At 42.5% G+C, this 17099-nt stretch overlaps 1 protein-coding gene across 1 annotated transcript in view; it reads left to right on the top strand.

Moving 5' to 3' along the window:
* The window catches only part of LOC143928080 (complement factor H-like), a 250907-nt gene that overhangs the window by 60550 nt on the left and 173258 nt on the right, over nt 1–17099 (top strand). Inside the window, exon 3 of the mRNA XM_077452695.1 lies at nt 12570–12675. Within this exon, the coding sequence (XP_077308821.1) occupies nt 12570–12675 (106 nt within the window). The remainder of the gene's footprint in view (nt 1–12569; nt 12676–17099) is intronic.

The raw sequence follows: 17099 nt of genomic DNA on the forward strand, positions 1-17099 counted from the left end.
AAAATTAGCAATAAAACAGTTCAAAACTAGGCACTATAGACCAATAAGGTCAAGCTAATTTTACATTTCCTTGTAAAAAGAGCCAGCATGGGGAGTCAACAAAGCATGCCAGAAGGCAGTCCAGGGTCTTTTTCCACCAAAGTCATGGTAGATAGCATCTGTATCTAGACAGACATGTCAGTATTTTTGAAAGGTGTATTGATCTTTTGTCTCTCTGTTTCTTTAACTCTGGTGGAACTTCTTCTGAGGACTCTTCATCAGATTCAGAGGCTGGCAGAGGGATTTCTACTTCCTTTCTCAACTGGTTTATTAAAAGACTCCTCCTGTCTTTCTTCCTCTTGAGTCTGAGGTATGAATTCAGGGGCATCAGGGCTAGGAGTCAGAGAATCTTCTTCCTCACTATGAATGCCCTTTTTCTTTGACAGTTGAAGAAGCCTGTGACTGGGTTATCGATCCTTGCTTGGTAGATCATGCTTTAGTAGAAGATGGGTCAGTCCACTGGCACATCCAAACAGTTTCATTTAGGGAAAAAAGATGATTTTGGTGCCAGACTATCAATGGTCAAGTTGTCCCCTCTTGGCAGATCTGATACACTGGCAGACTAGTTATTTGCAGTTGATGTAGGGGTAGGATCTCCACTCGTCAGCTAGCTTATGTTTTCCGGGGATACTCAGATTCCTCAGTCAGTAGTACCAAATCTTTTGGATTTAAGTCCTGAACTCTAAACAGTCTTCCAATTCTTTCTGATCTGACTATGTATCCCCTGTGGGATGGAAATTCAGATTCCTCAGCAGCAACAGATCTCCCAGCTCTAAGTTCTGAACTCTAATGCCCTGTACACAAAGTCAGAACTTTCCAATGGAAAATGTGCGATCAGAACGCGTTGTCAGAAAATCCGACCGTGTGTGGGCTCCATCTGACTTTTTCCGTCGGAATTTCCGACACACAAAGTTTGAGAGCTGAATCTAAAATTTTCTGACAACAAAATCCGATCATTTAAATTCTGAACGCGTGTAGACAATTCCGACGGACAAAGTGCCGCGCTTGCTCAGAATAAATTACGAGATGAAAGCTTTTGGCTACTGGCCTCTTTATAGTTCCGACGTATGTGTTGTACGTCACCTCGTTCTGAACTATCCGATTTTCCGACAACTTTGTGCGACCATGTGTATGTAAGACAAGTTTGGGACAAAATCCGTCGGAAAAAATCTGACAGATTTTGTCATCGGAATGTCTGACCGTGTCTACAGGGCATTAGTCTCAGGTCAAATTTTTTCTTGTTCCATTGACGTTGAACATCCAATACAGCATGGACCTTTTCCTGGTCAGACTTCAATTTTTTTCTGATCTGATACATGTACCTTGGGATGGGACAAGACATCTGGCCTAGGGAAGAGCCCAAAAGCAGTCAGACCTATCTGACAAACATGAGCATTTATTGGCATCATTCTAAGTACTGTTTTACACATGCACAACTGCAGAGATGTGTCTGTTTTATTTACCCCTGTCAAAAAGTGTGCAGTTTTATCTCTTGGGCTGTGAGCCCTCTTGTGGGTGATAGGAGGTCTGGACTTCTGAATGCCCACAAAAAATCTAGCAGTTGCCTGTTGAGTTAGTTTCCTAAGTCTCTGTTCTGATCAGAGTGGATTCTTTGAGGTAGCCCATGGTAAACAAGAAATTTCTCCACCAGAGTCTTGGCTACTGTTGATGCTTAATGGTCTTTTTTTGGGAAAGCCTACATATAGTTAGTGAAGTGGTCAATGAACATAAACTCTGTGTATTTGACTTTGGAGAGGACTCAGTGGAGCAGCTCTGGGGGGGTAATTTTTTCCTCTGAATGCAGCATAAACAACAGTGGTAGAACCTTTTAGCCTCTGCTCTTACGCAAGGCCAGTAGAACCTGTTTGTCTATTATGTGACAACATAATGGGCACTCCTGGAAAAAACCATTTCACTTTCTTTGAGATTTTGCAAGGGACTTCCTCAGTAGACCACCTCATAACACAGCTATAGCCAATAATGAAGTTAAGCCTTCTTGTGGGAATTTGCTAACAGGAGCTCTGGGTTGCCACCTTTAGGGCTTTGAAGGTCAGACCATAGGGAGGGTCCTCTGTTCGGTCCTTCATCAAATATTTCCTAGAGACAGTAGGTAGGTGGGACAGACTCACCCGGGACAGAGGCTTTTAGAGGGGACTGAATGCTAGCCTCTGGACAACCGATTAAGGGCCCTGGCATTTGAGGGAACAGTGCCCTTTGTGAGCTGTATGCCTGGGGACCCTTAAGGTGGTGTTACTGTAGATTCAGGTCCATGTTCCCCAAGACACACAGACTCTGGGGCCCCTTAATCTGCCATTTTAGGAATGGTGACTGATTCATACTGTTGGGACACATACTGTGAGGAGATGTGGATGTCATCAACTAGAGCCACCTGTCTGTTGTCTGCTTTGATGTGTTTATTGTAAATCAGGCTAGTGTGGGCTCTCAGAATCTTTCATCCATTGTTGTTTGTGTTAACCACTTAAGGACCGCCGCATGGCAATGTACGTCGGCAGAATGGCACCGACAGGCTCAAGCACGTACATGTATGTGCTTGCCTTCCAGCTGGTGGGGAGTCCGATTGGATCCCCTCCCGCTGGATGCGGCGGTCCATTTCGCTTCAGGAGCGATCCGGGATGAGGGGATGGCCGTTGGTTTCTGGCCATCCCCTCTCGATCGCTCCTGGCGAATGAGAGGCTTCCCCCACCTGTGTAGTGTAAACACAGGCAGGGAGGAAGTGATGTCATTCTCCTCGGGGTGGTCTTTTTGACCGGACTGCGTGGAGAACAGAGAAAGTAAGTGCACCAACACTACACTTACATGTAGGTACACATAGGCACACAAATCCCCCCCGATCATCCCCCCCCATCGCCCCCCCCCTCCCAGTCACAGTGTCACTGATTGCAGTGATCATTTATTTACTGATCACTACAGTTTAGTAAAAACTGTCAGGGCAGTTAGTGTTAGGTCCAGGGTAGCCCCCTACCCCCCCAATAAAGGTTTAACCCCCTGATTGCCCCTAGAGTTAACCCTTTCACTCCCTTTTGCCAGTGTCACTAAGCGATCGTTTTTCTGTTCGCTGCATTAGTGTCGCTAGTGTCGCTAGGTAGCTAGTTATTTTTTTAGGTTCACCACCAGGTTTTTATAGCACTAGGTACCCCCATATACTACCCAATAATGGTTTTAACCCCCTGATTGCCCCTAGTTAACCCTTTCACCCCCTTTTGCCAGTGTCACTAAGCAATCGTTTTTCTGATCGCTGCATTAGTGTCACTGGTGCCGCTAGGTAGCTAGTTATTTTTTTAGGTTCACCGCCAGGTTTTATAGCACTAGGTACCCCCATATACTACCCAATAATGGTTTTAACCCCCTGATTGCCCCTAGTTAACCCTTTGACCAGCGATCACCGTATAAGTGCCACTGGTGATGCTGGTAAGCCAGTTAGTTATTTAGGTTCCCCGTCAGGTTTTTATATAGCGTCAGGGACCCCCATATACTGCGTAATAAAGATTTTAACCCCCTGATTGCCCCGAATTAACCCTTTCACCAGTGATCACCGTATAAGTGTTACGGGTGAGCATCAGGGCACCCACCATTTATTACCCAATAAAGGTTTAACCCCCTGATCACCCGGCGGGTGATATCAATTAGGTTTTAGGGTCAGGGTCTGCGTCACCCCAAGCAGCGCTAGGTTAGTGCAAGTACCGCTAACACCCACGCGCAAAGCATAAACCTCCTGTAGTGGTATAGAATCTGAACAGATCAATATCTGATCTGATCAGATCTATACTAGCGTCCCCAGCAGTTTAGGGTTCCAAAAAAATGCATTGTTAGCGGGATCAGCCCAGATACCTGCTAGCACCTGCGTTTTGCCCCTCCGCCCAGCCCAACCAAGTGCAGTATCGATCGATCACTGTTACTTACAAAACACTAAACACATAACTGCAGCATTCACAGAGTCAGGTCTGATCCCTGCGATTGCTAACATTTTTTTTTGATAGCGTTTTATATTTAAATCCTGAAGGCGGTGCTTGGATTTCGGGGTCCTGTCTACGCAGCTAGGCTCCCAAAAAGTCCCCCACATGTGGTATCCCCGTACTCAGGAGAAGCAGCGGAATATATTTGGGGGTGCAATTCCACATATAACTATGGCATGTGTGAGCAATATATCATTTAGTGACAACTTTTTGTAAACTTTTTTTTTGTGTCATTATTCGAACACTTGGGACAACAAAAAAATATTCAACGGGCTCAACATGCCCCTCAGCAATTTCCTTGGGGTGTCTACTTTCCAAAATGGGGTCATTTGGGGGGGGGGTTGTACTGCCCTGCCATTTTAGCACCTCAAGAAATGAGATAGGCAGTCATAAATTAAAAGCTGTGTAAATTCCAGAAAATGTACTCTAGTTTGTAGACGCTATAACTTTTGCGCAAACCAATAAATATACGCTTATTGACATTTTTTTTTACTAAAGACATGTGGCTGAATACATTTTGGCCTAAATGTATGACTAAAATTTAGTTCATTCGATTTCTCTTATAACAAAAAATAGAAAAATATCTTTTTTTTTTAATTTTCAGTCTTTTTCCTTTTATATTGTAAAAAATAAATATTGCACAGGCAATCAAATACCATCAAAAGAAAGCATTTTTGTGGGAAGAAAAGGATGCAAATTTAGTTTGGGTACAACATTGCATGACCGCGCAATTACCAGTTAAAGCAGTGCAGTGCGAAATTGTAAAAAGACCTCTGGTCCTTAGGCTGACAATTGGTCCGGGGCTGAAGTGGTTAATTAACCCTGCTATTGTGAGAAGGTTTTCTTGGATGTGCCCAAAGGCTATTCTTGGTTGTTAATTCTGAACAATACATGATCATTGAAAGAGCTGATCACATTGACTTCTGGAGACGGACTGTCTGGTCACCTAGGCTGCCTTAAGTTCTGTGATAATTGACATGTTAATTATATGATTGTCTTTTAAGTTGTTGCTAGAAGGGAGGGGGTGAGTATCCATGAGCCAGCCCTACCTCGTTATCTAACCCCTTGTGTTAAAAGTGTATAAAAAGGCTGTATTCTGTCCAATAAATCATTCAAGGTTCTACAAGCTATTTTGGGCTAGACTTGTATTCAATGCAGATATAATATTAATATTTCTCTCTGATGGTCAGACTGGAGGAAGAGGTATTACTGACGGAAGCACTCAGCGGAGTTTGGGATAGGATCCATCACAGTAGGCCTTCACTGCTCACTTGGGTAAGGTTACAGAAGAGCTTGGGGGCTTGTGACTCCAATAGCTTCTTTAATTTCTTTCCCTTGACTTGATGCTCAATCCCTTGACACAAAGCTTGGACTCCTTCCAACCTCAGCTGGGACCACTCCTCTTGGAAAGGTTCAAAATAATAAGGCATTCTTGACAGAGTGTCAGCCTCACTATTTCCCTAAAGCAGAAGCCAGATAGGGCAGTTAACCACCAATGCCCTCTGGTGTCCAGCTCAGCTGTGGTGAGTATGTACGTTAGCTGATTATTATCTGTCTTGACCTCACCACACCAAACATTGTTCAACTTGTCCACCACTGCCCATGTCAAGGCAAGGAATAAGTGAGCGAGTGAATGGGATATTTCTTTTTAGTGGGAATATGGCTCCAGCTCAAGTAGACAACAGGCCGAAGGCAATCCTTCATACTCCTGATACAACACCTCAATAAGTCAATTTCGGCTGGCAATGGCATGTGGTTCATAGAGCTGAGCAGAGTCAGTAGAGGTCAAAACAGATACAATGGTAAAGCTCCTTCTTAACTGGAGAATAGCTGACTCACATGGGCTGGTCCTGAAAATCACAAGACATCTTCTTCCTATATGCTTCTTAGTAGTTCTTTGAGGGATCATGTTTGGAGAATCCTTTCCATGAATCTTCAGCATGAGATCATCTGGACTGGATGGCTTAAGTAGGCAGGACTGATAAGCAGGATATCATCAACAGGTGAGTCACTGTGGAGAGATAGGAGCTGGCAATTACCCGACAGCTGAGCGGCCAGCTTTGAGAAGGAAGGGCTGAGCCCAGCCCTGAGACATACATGATATGGATGAGATAAGAGACAAATGTTTGATAGATCTGACACTTTTCAAGAGGCAGCTTTAACTTCTCATCATGGGGTTTCTTCAAGACCCTCTCCAGGTACTCTTTGTGTTCTTCTAGTGACCTGCCAAATGCAATTATGTCATCCGATTTCCACATCACCTCAATTAGCTTCATTCCTTCCACTATCCACTCCATTAGCTGCTAGAAGATAATGAGGGCTCTCAACATACTATACCTTGGGCAAACCAATAAAAAAAACTGTAAAACCCTAAAAGACAGATGAAAGTGGTCTTCTCCTGATCTTCTGGTTCCATGGGAATCTGATGATATCCACTCCTTAGGTCCAACACACATTTCTCCCAGACAGCCAGAGCATCTTCTATTCACAGAGATGAGTACTGATAAGGGATAGTTCTTTTATTGAAGGTACAGTAGTTGATCGGCAGGGAGCAGTTATTTTCTAGGCCACCACTATATATACCTTGACTCTTGAATTATTCCTGTTCCCTTCAGCTCTATCAACTGCTCTCCTAGTTAAATTTGTTGTGATATCTCTCTAACCAGCTTGCTTCTTGAAGACAAATTTAATGTTGGGTACTCTTTACGCACTCCACTTTAAACCCGTTCTTGGAAAACAGTCTCCACCCTTTCATAAGTTGAGCTTGGGCCTCTTCTTCCATTCTGGTGTAATATGGGTGTCCTGTGGGTTACATTGTTCTACTCAAATCTCACCATTCAAAATTCAGACAAATTTTTGGTTATTTGGAGAATATGTCAATCTCAATAGTAACGAATTTCAACAAATCCAAAATAAACTTTAATGAAACAACAAAATGTATTCTTTTCATATGGATGTTTGAAGTGAAATAATTAATCATCTGAGTTGATTCATTAGTAGTTGGTTATTAAGGAGCTGGCGGCCGCCACCTCCTTAAAAACCATGACTCCTCTGCTGTCAGCAGGATTCCCCATTGACAGCGGAATGTAAACAAAAGAAGAGCCAGCATTAAAAAAAATCTTTTTTTTTAAAAAAAAGCATGGGAGCCCCCCCAATCTGTACCAGGCCCTCCGAATCTGGTATAGATTTTGAGGGGAGCCCCATGCCAATTTTAAAAAAAATGGCGTGTGTTACTCCCCAAAATCCATACCAGACCCTTTGTTAGGCATGTAGCACATCATGCCAGGAAAGGGAGGGGTGAGTGAGCTCCCCCTTCCTGAATCGTACCAGGCCACATGCCTTCAACATGCAAGGGTGCTTTGGGGGAGATCCCAGCACCCCCCCCCCCCCATGTGAATGAGTATGATGAACATAGCACCCTACTCATTCATCAAAGTCAGAAGTAAATAAAAACACAAAGACAATTTAAAGGCAGAAGTCCTTTCATTTAAACATAAAAAAATAAATAAACATGCCCCCCCCATGTAAATCCAGCATCAATCACAATGAATGCCGACCTCGACAGGAAAAAAAATCCTGACACCCTCAGAACCCAACTGCTCTCTTCTAGAGACACTTGCTGAATGACAGCCTCTTCTCCCTGGCCAGTAAATAAACATAAGGGCATGGTTATCCGGTAACATCAACAGGTGACCATGCCTCCATGACATCATGACATCACTTGGAGACCCCTGTCCATGACGTCAAACACCTCCCCTGTTGAGGACACTTGGCCTGGCATGGTTCAGGAGGGGGTGCGATCACTCCCCCCCCCCCTTCCTGGCCAGGATGCATTCACTGGTAAGGGTCTGGTATTGATTTGGGCGGGGGGAGGTGACATTTTTTTATTTTGGTTTTTCTTTCAGTGCCCCTTTTGTTTACATTCTGGTGTTCCATCTAGAGGGATTTTTAAAATATTTGACAATTTCATACTAGTCACAGCTAAAGTATTTGATGGTACTTATAGCTGAATGATAGCATCTCGAGCTGTCATCAGCTATAAAAAAAAAAAAGAATGGGCGGAAATGCTGTTGATGCCATGCCCAAATTTGGTCAATGTTATTCATCATTGGGCCATGATATTACTGATAGCTCAATCTCTTTGCTGAAGTGGTGGGGATTCCTGGTGACATCAGTGGTTCCTAAGGAACCTGCAGGTGTAGGCACTCACATCTTCTTAAAGAAGTAGTGATAGCAGGAAGCTGTGATATACAGTGCCTTGCGAAAGTATTCGGCCCCCTTGAACTTTTCAACCTTTTGCCACATTTCAGGCTTCAAACATAAAATTTTTATTTTTTGTGAAGAATCACCAACAATGGGACACAATTATGAAGTGGTTTAGTTTAGTTTTTAACGAATAAAAAAATGAAAAGTGGGGCGTGCAAAATTATTTGGCTCCCTTGCGTTAATACTTTGTAGAGCCACCTTTTGTTGCGATTACAGCTGCAAGTCGCTTGGGGTATGTCTCTATCAGATTTGCACATCAAGAGACTGAAATTCTTGCCCATTCTTCCTTGCAAAACAGCTCGAGTTCAGTGAGGTTGGATGGAGAGCGTTTGTGAACAGCAGTTTTCAGCTCTTTCCACAGATTCTCGATTGGATTCAGGTCTGGACTTTGACTTGGTCATTCTAACACCTGGATATGTTTATTTGTGAACCATTCCTTTGTAGATTTTGCTGTATGTTTGGGATCATTGTCTTGTTGGAAGATAAATCTCCGTCCCAGTTTCAGGTCTTTTGCAGACTCCAACAGGTTTTCATCCAGAATGGTCCTGTATTTGGCTGCATCCATCTTCCCCTCAATTTTAACCATCTTCCCTGTCCCTGCTGAAGAAAAGCAGGCCCAAACCATGATGCTGCCACCACCATGTTTGACAGTGGGGATGGTGTGTTGAGTGTGATGAGCTGTGTTGCTTTTACGCCAAACATATCGTTTTGCATTGTGGGCAAAAAGTTTAATTTTGGTTTCATCTGACCAGAGCACCTTCTTCCACATGTTTGGTGTGTCTCCCAGGTGGCTTGTGGCAAACTTTAGACGAGACTTTTTATGGATATCTTTGAGAAATGGCTTTCTTCTTGCCACTCTTCCATAAAGGCCAGATTTGTGCAGTGTACTACTGATTGTTGTCTTATTGACAGACTCTCCCACCTCAGCTGTAGTTCTCTGCAGTTCATCCAGAGTGAGCATGGACCTCTTGGCTGCATCTCTGATCAGTCTTCTCCTTGTCTGAGCTGAAAGTTTAGAGGGAGGGCCAGGTCTTGGTAGATTTGCAGTGGTCTGATACCCCTTCCATTTCAAAATGATCGCTTGCACAGTGCTCCTTGTGATGTTTAAAGCTTGGGAAATCTTTTTGTATCCAAATCCGGCTTTAATCTTCTCCACAACAGTATTACGGACCTGCCTGGTGGGTTCCTTGGTCTTCATGATGCTCTCTGCGCTTTCAACAGAACCCTGAAACTATCACAGAGCAGGTGCATTTATACAGAGACTTGATTAAACACAGGTGGATTCTATTTATCACCATCAGTCATTTAGGACAACATTGGATCATTCAGAGATCCTCGCTGAACTTCTGGAGTGAGTTTGCTGCACAGAAAGTAAAGGGGCTGAATAATTTTGCACGCACCACTTTTCAGTTTTTTTATTTGCTAAAAAAGTTTCAAATATCCAATAGATTTCGTTCCACTTCACAATTGTGTCCCACTTGTTGGTGATTCTTCACAAAAAATAAAAATTGTATATCTTTATGTTTGAAGCCTGAAATGTGGCAAAAGGTTGAAAAGTTCAAGGGGGCCGAATACTTTCGCAAGGCACTGTATATAAGTGGTATAAATAATGATCTTTGGCTCCCACCAAACAGGGGACTGAATGGGCAAAAGTCCAAATAGCCAACAGCCACAGTTTGGTTTAAAGTGACTCTAAAGCTTAGTTTTTTTTTTTTGTATTTTAAATAACATGTCATACTTACCTCCACAGTGAAGCTCGAACATCCTCTTCTGGGGTCCCTCAGTGGCTCTCACGGCTCCTCCCCGCATTAGATAACCCCCAGGAGAAGCGCTCTCTGGGGGGGTTACCTTGCAGGTGCGCTCCCAAGTCATTCGTTTGGCATCCATGGAAGTTGAATGCATGACTCGGCTCCGCCCTCCAGCGCCCGGGTCATTGGATTTGACTGACAGCAGCGCGAGCCAATGGCTGCGCTGCTATCAATCCACCCAATCAGGACTTGAGACACCAGCTTTTGCTGGTATGCATGTCCCCAGGACAAGATAGGAGTACAGGTAAGAAAAATGGGGGCTCGGGGGGAGCTGTAGCATTACAGGATTTTTTTCACCTCAATGCATAGCATGCATTGAGGTGAAAAACCTTGAAGGTTCACAACCCCTTTAAACTTCAGACAGATCCTTCGGCTCATCTCTAGTCTGCATCCTTTTAAAGGTACTTAAACATTAGGGAGTACCTCACCAAAATGAAATTCCTATTGCAGGAATTTTATCTTAATGCAGACATTTGAGAACATCTTCAGTTTTACAAAATTACAGTGGCTGCAGATTAAAACGCAAAGGTCATTAATAAAAAACATTAGATTACAAAATGGATTATGTAGCAATGTTATATACAGTTTTGTTTTTGTTTTGTTTTTTTAAGTTAGAGTTTTCCTTTAAGCAAATCATTTCTGGGAATGTGTTCTAAAAGTTCTTAGTTAAAGATTCTGTCATTAACAGCACTTTGTTATAGGCTGGCAGCTCTAAACCACCGCCTCACAGTTATCAGCAACGTTATCAATCTGTTGTGTGAGATCTTTCAGTCGGCTGTTCGCCTGCCTATCTGATAGACCCGAGCACACACTGCAGGCCGGCAATTCTGCTAATGACAAGGCAACAGATTTGCATTGCAAGCCTGATTGGGGGCAGACAGTGCCAGATTATCAAGTAGGCAAAGTAGGCACTAACCTATGGGCCCCATGCCTTTTAAGGATCCCATGAAAATAGATCAAAATAATATTGATTTGATCTGAAAAGAAATATGCGATGAAGCTTTCTTAAATTGTTTACAAAAGATAGAAAAAAAATGAATCAACTCAAAGAAACAAAAACTTTACATTAACTACTTTCTGCCCGCCCACTGTCAAATGACGGCGAGACGGTGCTGCTCTCATTTTCGGAGGACGTATTATGACGGCGTCCCAGAACAGCAGGGTGGCGATTGCAGCCTGCCGTGTTGCTAGGACACGGCGCGACCTCGATCTCTGTAAAGAGCTGTGTCCGCTGCTCTTTAACCATGTGATCAGCTGTGTCCAATCATAGCCGGTCACATGTAAACACAGAGATGCCGGTAATCGACACTCCTCACCTCACACTGACAGAGTGTGTGGAGAGGAGAGCCGATCAGCGGCATCTCCTCACAAGAAGCAACAAAACATGTAATCAGGGCACTAATCATCAGTGCCCTGATTACAATATAGTGCCACCATGTCACCAATCAGTGCCAGAAATTAGTGAACACCATTAGTGAACACCATTGCCCTCCAGTGCCAGCAATCAGAGCCCACAAGGACCACCAAACAGTGCCCATTAGTGATGTCAGCCAGTGCTGACTATCAATGTTGCCCATCAATGCCCATCAGTGCCACCCATCAGTAGTGCCCATCAGTGCCGCCTATCAGTGCCCATTAGTGCCATATATCAGTGCCACCTATCAGTGCCCATAAGTGTGGCATATTAGTGCTTCCTCATCAGTGCCACCTAATCAGTACCCATAAGTGCCGCCTCATCAGTGTCCATAAGTGCCACCTCATCAATGCCCACCTGTTCAGCCTATCAGTACCCATCAGGTCCGTCCCATCAGCGTACATCAGTGAAGGAGAAAAATTACTTCACTGATTTACTGATCCACTGATTTAGTAAAAAAAACAAAAAGAAAGCTCTATTTGTTTGAAGAAAATGATAAAAATGTAATTTGGGTACAGTGTAGCATGACCGCACAATCGTCATTGAAAGTGCGACATTACTGAAAGCTTAAAAATGGTCTGGGCAGGAAGGAGGTGTAAGTGCCCTGTAGGCAAGTGGTTAAAGACACTATAGGGAAAATAATGTATTAATGTAATGTACCTAATAAAAACTTTAAGTACATAAACTATAGACATCAGGTTCACATTACAGTTTATCTTTTAAGGGCTCTTCTTCTTTCAGCTGTCAGTTTGTAGAAAATGTTGGTGCACCCTATATACCTGTAATGTACAGTGGTGATAGTCTTCTCCATTTAGCATCTGACATGAACACTATTTAGTTCAGTTATCCCACTCAAAAGAAACCTGCAAGGGGGAACACAAGGTTTTGCTTGCCTGGGGGCCACCACTGAGTTTAATCTGGCACTGGGAGCAGTCAAATAAATACATAAAACACAAAATCAAATCCAGAGAGATCTTTAATATTATACTATATTTATCTTAAATGCATAGAAGCAAAATAAGCTTGCTGTATATAACAATACATGTCAATATTTTATTTTGATAACAGAAAAACGCTGTGGTAACCCTGGGGACATTGAGTTTGGGACATTTGAACTGAAAAATGAAGACGACTTTGTATTTGGAGCTATAGTTGAGTACTCCTGTGAACCAGGGTGAGTACATGCAGATATATCTATAACCCCACAGTCCAGGACAGTACCCATCACCCTATGTTTCTCATTATACAACCAGTAGAATAAGAATTGACTAACCAGTACCTGACTACACACTTATTCATACACACGTGTAACATGATAAGATATAGTGTATTACCATGTGATCTGGACACTGCTAAACAAGGCGTATTTTACTTTTACATTTTTTTATATATTTACTGTATTTTTACATATTTAAATGTAAAGACTTTTTCTAAAAATGTATGCAGAATATTTGTATTATATTGTATAGAAATTGCATCAAGCACTGAAAACAATGAGAATCTAGTCCAGTTATAATCCATTTTAATCACCCTCTTTGGTTGTACATATTCCATAGCTTACAATCTTACCAATTCAAACGCTGCTTCTGCTGAGATCTTTGTATAAACTGTCTGTGCTATATGGATTGGATTGTATATGAACTGTATTTTACACTCCTACATGAAAGATATTTTATACTCCATAACCACTTCAATACAGGGCACTTACAGTGCCTTGCAAAAGTATTCACCCCCCTTCGCGTTTTACCTATTTTGTTACATTACAGCCTTTAGTTCAATGTTTTTTAATCTGAATTATATGTGATGGATAAGAACACAATAGTCTAAGTTGGTGAAGTAAAATTTGAAAAATATATACATAATACTATTTTTCAGAGATAAAAACTGATAATTGGCATGTGCATATGTATTCACCCCATTTGTTATGAAGCCCATAAAAAAGCTCTGGTGCAACCAATTACCTTCATAAGTCACATAATTTGTGAAATGATGTCCAATACAAGTGTCACATGATCTGTCATTACATATACACACCTTTTTGAAAGGCTCCAGAGGCTGCAACACCTAAGCAAGAGGCACCACTAACCAAACACTGCCATTAAGATCAAGGAATTCTCCAAACTAGTAAAGGACAATGTTGTTGAGAAGTACAGGTCAGGGTTAGGTTAAAAAAGGTTAAATATCCAAACCCTTGATGATCCCTAGGGGCATCATTAAATCTTTCATAACCAAATGGAAAGAACATGGCACCACCTGCCAAGAGACAGCCACACACCAAAACTCATGGACGAGCAAGGACGGCATTAATCAGAGAGGCAGCACAGAGACCTAAGGTAACCCTGGAGGAGCTGCTTTTGCAAGGCACTGTATAGACCTTCCTGCCCAGACCAATTTTCAGCTTTCAGCGCTATCACAATTTGAATGACAATTGCACAGTCATGCGATGCTGTACCCTAATTACAGTTTCATAATTTTCACCATAAATAGAGCTTTCTTTTGGTGGTATTTGATCACCACTGGAGTTTTTATTTTTTGCGCTACAAATAAAAAAACACAGAAAATGTTTAAAAATAAAAGTTTTTCTTCCTCTCCGTTACAAAACTTTGTAAATAGGTACATTTTTTCCTTCACTGATGGGCATTGATGAGGCAATACTGATTGTCACTGATGAGGTGGCACTGATGATGAGGCACTAATATGCAGCACTGATGGGCACTTATAGGCAGCACTGATAGGTGGCACTGGGCACTGATTGATGGCACTGGTGTGCACTGATGGGTGGCACTGATAGATGCCACTGTTTGGGAGCACTGATCAGGGGGCACTGGCAGGCATCACTGATGGGGACAGTGCCATCCCTGTTGGACACTGGCATACCTGGTGGTCCTGGGTGGGCATCCCTGGTGGTCCTGTGTGGGCATCCTCTGGGGGGGCTGTACTGATAAACGGTCAGGGCAGACCCCTTGTCAGAGGAGCAGTTGATCGGCTCTCCTCTACTCCTGCCTCTCAGAGTGGAGGAAAAGCCGATATATATAAACATTTTAGGGACTTGGGAGCTAAATTGAGGATTAGGACCTCCAAGGTAGTATTCTCAGAAATACTACCTGTACCTCGAGCCACACAAGAGAGGCAGCGGAAGATTAGGGAAGTAAACAAGTGGCTGAGGAGCTGGTGTAGAAAAGAGGGGTTCGGGATCCTGGAGAACTAGGCTGACTTCTCAGTTGGTTACCAGCTCTTTTAGCAGGGACAGACTGCACCTAAATGGGGAAGGTGCAGATCGGCTGGTAGAGAAGATGGCCAACAAGTTAGAGGGTCTTTTAAACTAGATGGCGGGGGGGGGAGGGCCCAGATGTATAGATAGCCAGCATGGAACAAATTTCAGAGGGTAGTATTGGGAGTATTACTAGTAGGTTGACTAAAGCATCTAAACCCAAGGTGAATATAGTCCTATTTGCAACCTCAGAACACCCAATAAGGAGATAGTATGCACCAGGACAAAATGACATGGCTTGTTCAGTAATGCCAGGAGTCTAGTGGACAAGATGGGAGAACTAGAGCTGCTATTGTACAAGGATGATTTTGATTTTGTGGGAATTTCAAAGACTTGGTTCAACAGCTCTCATGATTGGCTGGAAACCATTCAACGATATTCCCTATATCACAGAGATAGGGAGGGTAAAAAAGGGGGAGGGGTATGCCTGTATATCAAAATTGCTGTACAAGTGAATGTGAGGGACGACATCACAAATGGAGCAAGGGAGGAGGTGGAATCCTTATGGGTAGAACTACAAAGGGAGGAAACCAAGGTGAAAGTAATACTGGGTGTATGCTATAGGCCCCCTAACAAGAAGAGGAGGAGGAGGCAGCACTCCAATGCAACACATTTATTGTAGTCAAATAGAATCCAGACAGTCACATACGGTCACAGAGGTACAGGACAGGTACTTGTCCTGTACCTCTGTGACTGTATGTGACTATCTGGATTTCATTTGACTACAATAAACGTGTTGCATTGGAGTGCGGCCATCCAGCATTTTCTTGATTCTACTGGGTGGAAGGAAACGCACATTCATCTAAGGCTCGCCATTTCCTAAATGTCTTGCAGACAATTTCTGGGTCAGATGGTAAATTCACCAACAAGAAACAAAGTGTTATTAGACCAATTGATTACTAACAATACAGGGAAGCAAGGGAACTTAAAAAGACACACGGCCATTCAATAAAATTTGAAGAAAAGAGGTTTAACCTTAACCACTTCAATACAGGGCATTTATACAGCTTCCTTCCCAGACCAATTTTTAGCTTTCAGCGCTCTCACACTTTGAATGCCAATTACTCAGTCATGCAACACTGTACCCAAACAAAATTGTTATCATTTTTTTCATACAAATAGAGCTTTCTTTTGGTGGTATTTAATCACCACTGTTTTATTTTATTTTTTGTGACATAAGTGAAAAAAGAGCGAAAATTTTGGAAAAAAAAAACCACTTTTTCTTAGTTTCTATAATAAAATTTTGCAAATAAGTAATTTTTGTTCTTAAATTTGGGCCAAAATTTATACGACTACATCTCGTTGGTAAAAATAACCCAAGTTAGTGGATATTATTTAGTCTCTTTGAAAGTTATAGAGTCTACAAGCTATGGTGCAAATCATTGAAAATTGATCACATCTGATCACACCTGACGCACTGACGGCCTATCTCATTTCTTGAGGCTCTGAAATGTCAGGAAAGTACAAATACCCCCAAATGACCCCTTTTGAAAAGTAGACAGTTCAATGTATTTAGTAAGAGGCATGGTGAGTTTTTTGAAGTTGTAATTTTTTCCCACAATTCTTGGAGAAAAGAAGAATGTTTTTTTTTTTTCTCATACACAGCATATGCATACTTCCAATTACACCCCAAAATACATTCTGCAACTCTTCCCGAGTATGGCGATACCACATGTGTGGGAATTTTACGCAGGCTGGCCACACAGAGAGGTCCAACATGCAGGGAGCACCGTAAGGGGTTCTAGGAGCATAAACCTATTACATTTGTAAAGACCCTGGAGCACCAGGACAATGGAAATACCCACAAAATGACCCCATTTTGGAAAACAAACACCCCAAAATATATTCTGTGAAGCATTATGAGTCTTTTGAATGGTTAATTTTTTTACACGAGTCTTCAGAAAATGTGGAAAGAAAATAAAAATCTTTTTTTTTTTTTTTACACAAAGTTGTCCATTTATAAGATATCTCTAACACATAGCATGTATATAGCAAAAATTACACCCCCAACACATTCTGCTACTCCTCCTGAGTATTGCGATACCACATGTGTGAGACTTTTACACAGCCTGGCCATATACAGAGGTCCAACATGGAAATGGTACCTTTAGGCGTTTTAGGAGCATAAATTACACATCTCATTTCGCTACTACCTATCACACTTTTGAAGGTCCTGGAGCACCAGGACAATGGAATTACCCACAAAATGACCCCGTTTTGGAAAGCAAACACCTCAACGTGTATTCTATGAGGCATGGTCTGCAAATAGGTACTCGGGTACTGTGACGGGCTGGTAACAGGTACTCCGTTACTCCGACGGGCTGGTG

Source organism: Lithobates pipiens, unplaced genomic scaffold (genome assembly GCF_037356315.1).
Source record: "Lithobates pipiens isolate NorthernLeopardFrog02 unplaced genomic scaffold, aLitPip1_a1.2 Scaffold_23, whole genome shotgun sequence".
In the NCBI taxonomy this organism is placed as follows: domain Eukaryota; kingdom Metazoa; phylum Chordata; class Amphibia; order Anura; family Ranidae; genus Lithobates; species Lithobates pipiens.